General features: G+C 45.4%; 1 protein-coding gene across 1 annotated transcript in view; it reads left to right on the top strand.

The window, feature by feature from the left end:
* Window positions 1-1430, top strand: part of EP300 (E1A binding protein p300) — an 87148-nt gene extending 85718 nt beyond the window's left edge. Inside the window, exon 32 of the mRNA XM_044679307.1 lies at window positions 2-1430. Coding sequence (XP_044535242.1) covers window positions 2-889 — 888 coding nt within the window. The 3' untranslated portion in view covers window positions 890-1430. The remainder of the gene's footprint in view (window position 1) is intronic.
* The last annotated feature ends 9668 nt before the right edge of the window (window positions 1431-11098 follow it).

The raw sequence follows: 11098 nt of genomic DNA, 5'->3' as shown, positions 1-11098 counted from the left end.
CCCCATGGCGGCCGGCGTGCCGCGGGCCGGCCTGCCCCCGCCGCAGCCCCCGCCGCAGCCGCAGCCCCCGCCCGCCATGGGCGGCGTGAGCCCGCAGGCGCCGCAGATGAACATGGGCCACGGCGGCATGTCGGTGCAGTTCCGGGAGCTGCTCATGCGGAGGCAGCAGCAGCAGCTGCTCGACCAGCAGCGCCAGCAGCAGCAGCAGCAGCAGCAGCAGCAGCAGCAGCAACAGGGGGTGGGCCCCGCCATGGGCGGCCACGGCCAGTTCCCGCAGCCCCAGGGGCTGGGCTACCCCCCGCAGCAGCCGCCGCCGCGCATGCAGCACCACCTGCAGCAGATGCCGCCGGGTGCGCTGGGACAGATGGGCCAGCTGGCACCGGGCCTGGGCGCCGAGCCGGGCACCAGCCTGCAGCAGGCCTACCAGCAGCGGCTGCTCCAGCAGCAGATGGGCTCCCCGGCCCCGCCGAACCCCATGAGCCCCCAGCAGCACATGCTCCCGAGCCAGGCCCAGTCCCCCCACCTGCAGGGCCAGCAGATCCCCCCGTCGCTCACCAGCCAAGTGCGCTCCCCCCAGCCCGTCCCGTCGCCCCGGCCCCAGTCCCAGCCGCCCCACTCCAGCCCGTCGCCCCGGATGCAGCCGCAGCCTTCCCCGCACCACGTCTCCCCGCAGACCAGCTCCCCGCACCCGGGGCTGGTGGCCGCCCAGGCGAGCGCCATGGAGCAGGGGCACTTCGCCAGCCCGGACCAGAGTGCCATGCTCTCCCAGCTCGCCGGCAACCCCGGCATGGCCGGCCTCCACGGGGCGGGCGCCACGGACCTGGGGCTGAGCGCCGAGAACTCAGACTTGAATTCAACCCTTTCACAGAGTACACTAGACATACACTAGAAATACCTTGTAGCATTTTGGGAGCAAAAACAAAACTTATTTTCTCTTAAGACTTTTTGTACTGAAGACGACATTTTTTGGAAATCTTTCTTAGCCTAAAAGACATTTTCCCTGGAACACATCCGGACTGTGCAGCAAGAGCTTGTGGTTTCAGACAAAAAGCAAACGATGAACCTGAGGGATGACAGACAGAATATAAAGTATATTTTTGTTATGGCTGGGCCTCACCAGTCCTCCTTCCCTCCTGCCCGCTGTGCCCTCTCTCCCCTTCTCCCCGTGGACGCCTCCGGCCACACGCTCCTTCCCGGCCCCTCCACTAGGGTTTATTTTTTTTTTTTTTTTTTTTTTTTAAATTAATGAGAATGTGTAATATTGATAGTTATAATTTCCTGGGGCGGCACGTGGTTGCCATTTCTCCCTATTCTTTCGTTTTCCTCATCACACCCACCATGGCAGAAGAGTTAACACACAAACATTTCTTAAACCAGAGGACAAAAGGGGTTAATGTTGCTTTAAAAATATATTATAAATATATATATATATATATATATAAAATATATATTAAAATACCAATTTTTCCTCTTTGGGTGCAAAGATGTTCATTCTTTTAAAAATGTTTAAAAGAAAAAAGACGAGATAGTCCAGTCCCCCTTCGAGTCCACTTTTGTCCTCCAGAAATTTTCTATACGAGAGGCTGAGCGTAAAACTTCAAGTATTAAAATAATTTGTACATGTAGAGAGAAAACAATGACTTTTTCAGACTATCCAGGGGCAGCTGCCAACATGGATGTAGGATATATATTGTGGTTTTGTTTCTTGAAAGAATTTTTTTCGTTATTTTTACATCTAACAAAAGGAAAAAATAAAAAAAGAGGGTAAGAATTCCAAGGGGATGATTTTACCATGCAAAGATGTCCCTGGGGTTTCTTCTTTACGCTTGCTTTCTCTCCCCTCTCCCTCCCTCTTCCCTCCCTCCCTCTTCCACTTTCTGTAAAACTTGAAAATAGAAAGCAAAAAACCCTCAAATGTTGTAAATCATGCAATTAAAGTTGATTACTTATAAATATGAACTTTCGATCACTGTATAGACTGTTAAAATTGATTTCTTATTACCTATTGTTAAATAAACTGTGTGAGACAGACCAATCGCCTGATTTTGAGTATTTTGCTTCCCCTCTTTGGGAGTCGGTGTTGCCTGCGACTTGGGAAGAGGCACAGCACGACCGGGGCAGCCATCTCGGAAACATAGTGCCGCCGGTATGTGTGGTCCGTGTCTCTACCCAAGGCTGGCCTCTGTTTGCTCCCAGATGGTCGGGGGTTCCCCATCTCCCATTTGCAGGAGCATTTGGGCTTCCTTCCTCACTTAGATGTTGGGGGGCCCTTTCCAGGACCCTCAATGCCTTCTCTGAGTAAGAAAACTCAGTTGGCTTCACCTTACAGTCATTCTTTCCACAAGTGATCGTATTGGCGCCTCAGGATATCCTTGTGGGGCTGGAGAAGAGGCCAAAGTTAGGTGAGAGCCTTGAAGAGGATCCATTTCCCCAGAGATCCTCTCCTATGAACTTAAAACCTAGTCTTGATCAGATCAAATCTCCTTTTGCACCTACCACCTTTACACGTTCACGAAGCACTCTGCTTTTTCCCAGCCTCTTGAGAGTGTAGTCCACCGGTGCAGAAACACCCCCCAAAATGGGATGGGCCCATGGATGGCAACAGTTCATTTCAGCTAGAAACCGCTGGGCGGGTTTGATTTCCATGGCTGAGGCATACACGAGTGCCCAAAGAACTGAAGAAGCTACTGGGTCTTTCCCCTTCCCACCCAGGCCTCCTCTTTCAAGATAAAAAAGGTTTCTATGGTACCGAGTCCAAACCTCCTTGTGTGATTGCCCTCCGGGACAAGTCTCACCCCCAGGGCCTAATATTGGAGAAATCACTAGGAATCTCCTAGCTTTTCCACAGAACTTTGAGGCCCCACTTCCCGAACTCCTAGAATCCAACTATAGATCTGATGACTTAATCTATCTGGATCTTTTTGGATCCCAACTCATCCTGAGTCATCCATAGCCTTGATGCCTTTCACTGATTGGTAAAAAGCAGATCCTCAGATACTGCTTAGGCTGTTCAGCTTGTTTGGGGGGGGGGGGATGTTTGTTTTTTAATTTATTTTTTTACATGATTCATGTTCTTACTTTTCCCCTTCACCACCCCCCCTCCCATAGCTAATGAGCAATTCCACTGGTTTTAACATGTGTCATCGATCAAGACTTATTTCCATATTATTGATAGTTGCTTTGGTGTGGTTGTTTCGAGTCTACATCCTAATCGTGTCCGCATTAACCCATGTGTTCATTCAGTTGTTTATCTTCTGTTTCTGCTCCCACAGTTCTTTCTCCTCAGTCCCTCAGGATTGTCCTGGATCACTGCATTGCTGCTAGGAGCAGTCAGTTACCATTCAATTGTGCTACAATGTATCCATCTCTGCGTACAATGTTCTCCTTGTTCTGCTCCTTTCACTCTGCATCAATTCCTGGAGGTCTTTCCAGTTCACATGGAATTCCTCCAGTTTATTATTCCTTTGAGTGTTCAGCTTGTTTTGAATCCCCTTAATTATACCATCATCCCCCCCATCTGGCCAGCTTGGTCTACGAGCTACATTCTATTAAGCAGTAGCTATGTGCCAGATGTCAGATGAGACAAAAATCTCAAGTCTCTACCCTCAACCAGTTCATATTCTAGTAAGGTGCTGGGTGGAGAGCCAACTGGAATGGAGAGATGGGGAGGCTACCCCAGTACCCCAGCTCCAAGCAAGGAACAACAGAACCAGAGTGTAATGTGAAGCACGAGACAGCTCTGACAGAGATTGGTCATGCACAGTGACATGAAGACTCGAGAACAAGAATATGGTGGGGATACTGGATAACTGGGCTTGGGCTCTTGCCTGGAACCAGCATAAGGTAAGAAGAAGGGAGGGTGTGGAGGGAAAGATGAGCTTTCCAGATGCCTGTTTTAAACAAGAGAATATATGCTATTGTATTTTATTTTTTTGTATTCTGTTCTATTATGGGAGACCCAGAGATGTGGATAGTGGATCCCCCTGATTACCCAATCAGGTAGTAAGAGTGAAACTGAATCACTCTCTCACTGGGCCAGTTTTGCAAACACCTTGGAGACAATAGTTATAAAACAGTATCTCGTTTAAGAGGGAATACAAACTGAGGATCAGAACAAGGAGTCCCTAACTAAGGGATCTAGCTAGTTACCCATAATCCTCTACCTCCCTCACAAGAGGGAGCCTTCTGTTTCTTCTGGCTAACAACTCCCTGTTTCTATCTAGGTAGCCCCAAAACTGACTAAGCTAACTATCTATGACTCAGTAGTTGGTTTGATTTATTCCCCAAAAGATGTCTTGAAAAATTGTTATAAATGAACTCCAATGCTAAGTTCACCCCAGGATTTTTTAGATAAAACCTGAAAAGCAAACCTGGTAGGGTCAAATCCTTTTCTAGATGTTTCCCAGTTAAATAGAGGACCTCTGAAGATGAATTATGGGTATACTTCTCTAGTCAGGTGAGGTAGATGAGCTCTGATAAGCCTGCCTTTCCTCCACCGTTCCTGGACAGGAAGCCCTTCACCTCCCACAGGAAGTCAAGTCACTAGCAGGTGTCACTTCCAAACTGTTCCTCCTCTGCCTTCTGTCTGCTAAAATCCTTTCCCTTGAGTTCCTAGTTGTTCCTTAAAGACCACCTTCCACTTCTCTTAAATCTTATCCTGTCTCTATCCTTTTCCCATTACAAGTTCTCAAGGCTTGGAGGAGAAGAGGTGAAAATTGGATAAACAGATTGGAGAATCCTCCACATGGATGATCACTGGAGCAATGCAAGCCAATGAGATCACCAAGCTAGAGAGAGCAGACAGGCAACAGGAGAACCAGTTAGGAAGAGTCACAGAAATACAGAAAGAGATCCAGAAGAGATTGCGAGGTTGTATTCAATGCTTTGCCAGCATCCGTAATTACACTGTGAATTCTCCATGCGTCCAATGTGCCTACCAGTCTAGAAACCCTGTCTGAAAGAGCCTAGAAAACAGACTTGGTTTTGATGATGCTCCATCAGCTTCCCCTTCTGAAAGCTCCCACTCCAGTCTCTAGCCATGTGCTCGTCAAAGTGCATTCAGTTCTCTAAAGTACTGCAGCCCAGTGTAAAAGTGAAATTTGGGAGATGCCATCTAAAAGTATATATATTTTCTATGGACACGTGGGAATTATCAAACTACATTTCCCGTGGTCCAATGGGGTTTCTGTTTCCGGTTCTTTGGGCATGGGGACGTCTACGTCACCACGCAAAGGACAGTTTAAATCTCCGGGGTGAGGAGGAACTTCCTCTTGGACTGCAGACTCAGGAAGAGACAGGAGGTAACAATAATGGCTGGGCGACAGTTTTAAATTCTTACAAGCGCATGGTCTAATGACTATCTATCAGCATGGCTTTAATTAAAATACTAATTTATATTATTATAGCAGCCTTTATTATTTTTTATCTTAATAATTATGGCAACCACACGGTTGAAATTCGAACTTTCAATCTTCCAGATAGCCTAACAATAGCCATGCTTTCTTTTTGGCCTTGCTCAGCTCTTTCGAGCACTTTTTTAAAAAAGGAAAGTGGCTTTCCTTGCCATGCTTTTGCTAAAAACAACAGCACATTTTTGCCTCAGGTGGGACTCGGCCAGCCAGTCCAGCCCAAACCACCTTGGGAGGTCAGGCCAGCCATTTCTGGCTTTTGGCTTTAAAACTAAAATGCCAGAGCCCAGCCAGTCTCTGTCGCCGATCTCCTGACTCCTGAGCTAATCTCCATTCCTACCACTTCCTGACTACAAGCCTGCCAGCATTTCCAGTCCCTGTGATCTCCGCCACTTTTCCTGACTCTGCTTTTTCCAGAGCAGACCTCTTCTCCAATCCTGCCGCTGGTGCTGCTAGTCCTAGAACCCGGAGCCCCAACAGTGATGACCTGCTGCTTTTGTTGAGATTTTCTGCCGCTACTGCTTAGGCTTGGGTAATATATTTCCACTACCCACCCTTGGTAATGGCCCGCATTCTAGTCCTCCATATGTTTCTCTAAAGACCTAATTTAGGCAACCCCCACCCACACAAGCTCTACATGAGGTATTTTCTACAAAATTGACCTAAGCTTTTTCTCTGGCCCATAGCCCATGACCCAACACCACGTGGACCTAGCGTTTACCCTTAATCGGACCACATGGCCTATTCACCCCCATACCTGCTCAAAACTTTGAACTTTAAAAAACCACTTAAACTCAGCAGAACTCAATCTTTTAAACCTCGGAACTGAATGAGTTTTATTTCTGTTTTAAAAAGACTGTATCTTACTGTATTTTGCTAATTAGTTTTGTAAATTAATCTTGTTTGTTTCGTTGATTTTCCTGTTACACTGAATCATTTTAAGTTAATGAAGTTTGTGGCTGCTAGATTAATTCTGTTTATGATTTTATTGTAACTCCCAAATAATGAGAAAAATCTATTAGAACTGGTAAGAGGTTTTGACCAACTTGTTGATCTGATACTACTGGATTTATAGAGCACATGTCTTTTAAAAATTTATTCTGTCTTGGTAATTGTAAAGAACCTTGAAAGTTTCCATGCTTTGAGAATTACTTTATAATTTTACAAGAGGTATTTTTAACTTTTACTTTAAATCCTTAAGAATTGTTGTCTTAAAGGATAAGCTTTTATATATTTTATTATAAGAGAAATTATTGCCTTAAATGGGTAGAAGCATTTCCTACCCAGGATTTTTAAAAACAGGAAGCCAAGGAGCTCCTGTATATTCTTATCTGAGGATAATTTAGACTAGAAGATTTTTTAAATATCAGATTTTGCTATGGAAGCAATAACAGAGTTTGTTGAGAAACTCTTAGCCAAGATTTACAAGTTGTAACAAGTATATAATTTTTAACATTGTTTATTGTTTTAAAATGTGCTATTGGAAATAATGGTACTCTATTTGAATGTGCATTGTGAATTTGCTATTTGTAAGATCCATTTACACTCACAGAATGAAAATCTCATTTTTGGGTAACATAACCCTTCTAGTTCTAAGCTATATATATATATTTTTTTGATTTTTAAAACATTTTTTTAATTAGAGCAATTGATTTTTTCTTTTTCTCATCTTGTACTGGAAGTACATATATAATCATTATTTATCCTTTTTCTGATTCTACAGCAAATACCTGAGCCTAGAGGACTGTGATTAAATGCCTTTCTACCTGATTCTACGAAAAGGGAACATGAGAGCTGTTAATAGTGCTAAAGAAAGCACATGGTCAGAGACTTGACTGACTAAAATCTGCATGGATTGCAGAGTTCTATGCCAATACTTTAGGGCTTGGAAATTGGGGTTTGAGTCCTGGAGACCCAGTCTTTTCTAAAACTTTAGAGGACGTGGGTCCCCTCAACTTAGATTCCTAGAAAGCACCTAAGATTGGTTATTTATTTGGCTCAGGTCCCTGAAAAGCTGATGATAAGTCAGATCAGAGAGAGACATTTTCCTTAAGTCCTGGCCCTGAATAGGTAATTGCAAACAGCTGAATTCACTTTAATTAGACCTTCATTCAAAGGTCTAAGTTTATTGTCCCTAGATTTTTTGCACATTTTACATTTCATTCATAAGTTAATTTTTTCTTCTTTTTTCTTGAATTTTATTCTTTTTATTTTGCCATCCTTAGTTGACCTGAGGTACCCCTTTTAAAAAAAAAAAAAGGTGTGTTTAGAATTTCCCTCAGGGGGATGGGATATCTGTTAAGTTTTTTAAAATTCGATAATGTCAAAATATATGTATATTTAACTCTTTTAGGAGTAATTCAGGGGGAATTGTATAAATCTTAGAAGAAAATGTATGTTTTGTAATCTATAATGTAAAGTTTAAATTCTTTTGAGATTAATTTCAGGATAAGGATCCTACCATCTCCCCAGAATCCAGACGATGAACCTGTTTGGTGAAGACACCATGAAGACATCTGAAAAGCCTTCACTGTACCATGAAGACCAAATTTGAACTTTGGGGTGCAGTTGATTGAACTATGGGGAGTTGAAATTGAGTTGAATGCAATTTGTTCTAATTGTACACTGTTATACCAATAGGGGACTGCCCCCAAATTGGTTTTTTGTTAATACGGCTAATTCTACCCATTCGTTCATCTATTTCTTTTATCCCCCAAGTTCCTAAATTTTTAGAAGTTGTCTATTTTTACAGGTCCAGCGAAGAAAAAGGGCTAACCTTTTTTTTTGCCGGACCTCAGGGGGAATTGTAAAAGTGAAATTTGGGTGATGCCATCTAAAAGTATATATATTTTCTATGGACACATGGGAATTATCAAACTACATTTCCCGTGGTCCAATGGGGTTTCTGTTTCCGGTTCTTTGGGCGTGGGGACGCCTACGTCACCACGCAGAGGACAGTTTAAATCTCCGGGGTGAGGAGGAACTTCCTCTTGGACTGCAGACTCAGGAAGAGACAGGAGGTAACAATAATGGCTGGGCGACAGTTTTAAATTCTTACAAGCACATGGTCTAATGACTATCTATCAGCATGGCTTTAATTAAAATACTAATTTATATTATTATATCAGCCTTTATTATTTTTAATCTTAATACCAGGAAAACTCAGCCCAGCGGCTGCCCTTTGCCCCTTTGCAGTAAGGAGCTTCTCAGATGGTTGCCAGAACTTTCCTTGGACACTCTCCAACCTGATGGACCTCAAAGGGGTGGTTTGGTGAAGCTGGAGCTTCACAGACAAGTTTTCAAGAGCCCACCGTCGCTACAAGTCACTGGAGAAAGGCTCGAGCAGAAAATCCCAAGTCTTAGTGGACGTTACCCATAAGGAAACTCTGTCAGTAGCCGGCAAATGGCGGCGTGTGGATCCAGTGGGCCCATGCCTGGCTCCAAGACCAGAGCTCTTCACTGGAACAGCTAAGAGGAGGTCACGTGCTTGTTGTGCCCTAACTGTACGAGGCTCAGAGACGAGGAAGGAAATTTGTTCACCCTCCAACAGTTAATAAGTATGGGAGGGGAGTTTCATAGGATCCACAGAACTAGAAGACAACCTCAGAAATCCCCCCCGTTTTATGGATGCGTCTCACCAATGTTAAGCGGCCTGCCCTGGGTAAATGATACTTAGTAAAGTTCAGAGGCAGGATTTGAACACAAACCTTCTGACTCCATGCCCCAGCCTCTCTCTGTGTCTGTGTCTCTCTCTCCTGACCTCAGTGATTAACAAGCTCCCAAAGCTTCATACCCTTCCCATTCCATCCAGTCACTCTGACCCCCTCATTCCACCCTTATTCCCAACACACCATAGCCCTCCCACCATGCCCTCTGGGCTGCCTGCTCCATGGGGATCAGACTCAGTTTGCTCTGCCCCTCCTTCCATCTTCTGGCCCTCAGGGCTGAGCCTGGACGTCCCTGGCCACCCTTGAAGGACTGGCTGTACTTTGCACTCCTTCCCAGGGATGGGCGGTTTGGAATCCTACTTGCACCCCCAGACCAGGTCCAGGCTCTGCGGCTTGGGCCCTCGCTGAGTTTCTCCTCCTCTCTGCCTCCCGGCTTCCTTGGCTTCGCTCCAGTCTGTGTAAATAGAATTAGCTCGAGCCCATTAATAGTAAAAAAATCTACTCAACCCAGGCGTGCTAATGATGTCACTCTCACCTCCCTTAGTGGGGAGGGGAGACGAGTTACCCACACGTGACAATAAGTAACAAATCAAGAACAGGGGACGGCCCTTTGGGCAGTCCAAATCAATGCAGAAACTGCCATTTGTCCATTTGAATTAGAGGTGGACCACAGGAAGTGATGAAAGATACGATCTCTTTAAGTAAGTGAGTGAACTTCCTGTGGGGCAGTTGCCGTCTCGAACTGGAAGAAGAAGCATCTCCTGAGACCACAGACAGATTACGCTCTATATTGTCACGTGGCTAAGTTAGGCTGACTTCCTTGGCCTAGCCGGGCCAATTCTAAACTCTGCCTATCTGGCTGTTGGGCCCTGTGGCTTACAGCTTCATTTATTAAGCTTGTAACCTTCCTCTCTCTCCGTCCAGGCCTTTGGCCTGGACTAGCCTCTCCCTTTTCTCTTTATTCCTACTTTTACCTACCGATTGTAGATAAACTCTTCAACCCGATGCTGACTTGGGTCTGATTTAATTACGGAATCAACCTGAATTGTTGATTCCTGGCGGCCACATATTTTAATATATATATCTATAAATACCTAAATTTTCCCTCTTACAAGTCCCAAAGGAGATCCCACCTTCTGGAAGAAGCCTTACCCAATCGCCCTGAAGTCTGGCCTCCCTCACCTCCCGGGCTTTCCTGTTGGCACATCATCTCTGCTCTTAGACTGGGAGCTCCTTAAGGGAGTGTCAGCGACTGTCTTTGGCCGTTTCTGGTATCCCCAGCTCTTAGCACAGTGCTAGGCACACAGGAAGTGTTTGTTAGATGCACTGACTTTAGAGAGAACGGTGCCAATTGGAACCTATTTAGGATGTCTCCTTTGAAGGCTGATGCGCCTGGCTGCTTCCGCTCCGCCTCTTCTGAATCAATTAGCCATTCAAAGGAGGAGGAAGAGCAGAGAATCCTCATTTTAGAGCGTGAAGGGGTCCTTACAGGCTATGCAGTCCAATCTCCTCATTTTCCCAAGGAGGAATTTGAGATCTAAGGAGGTTAAGTGACTTACTCTAGGTCCTACTACTAAGTGGCTCAGTAGATAGAGAGCCAGGCCTGGAGATGGGACATCCTGGGTTCAAGTCTGGCCTCAGACACTTCCTAGCTGTGTGACCCTGGGCAGGTCACTTAACCCCCCTGGCCTCGCCCTTGCTGCTCTTCTGCCTTGGAAACAATGCACAGGATTGATTCTAAGATGGAAGGGAGGAATTTTTATAAACAAACAGAAAAACAGACTACTAGGATCATAGGGACCTTCGAAGCCATTTAGCCCTACCCTCTCCCCTTCCATATGGGGAAACTGAGGCCACACAGATGGTAAGCAGCAGAGCTGGGGTTTGTCCCCAAGGATGTGGGAAAGGAAATCAGTAGGTTGGGCAAGATGGTTCCGTGAGCTCTAAGCTCTGGCATCCTGTGTTTTCCTCAGCCTCCAGTATGATTGGGAGGTGTGTGCTTGAGTGTGCGTGTTGAGAAAT

Source organism: Gracilinanus agilis, chromosome 5 (assembly GCF_016433145.1).
Source record: "Gracilinanus agilis isolate LMUSP501 chromosome 5, AgileGrace, whole genome shotgun sequence".
NCBI lineage: Eukaryota > Metazoa > Chordata > Mammalia > Didelphimorphia > Didelphidae > Gracilinanus > Gracilinanus agilis.
Note: the sequence above shows the minus strand (reverse complement) of the source record. Positions and strands in the feature narration are given on the sequence as shown.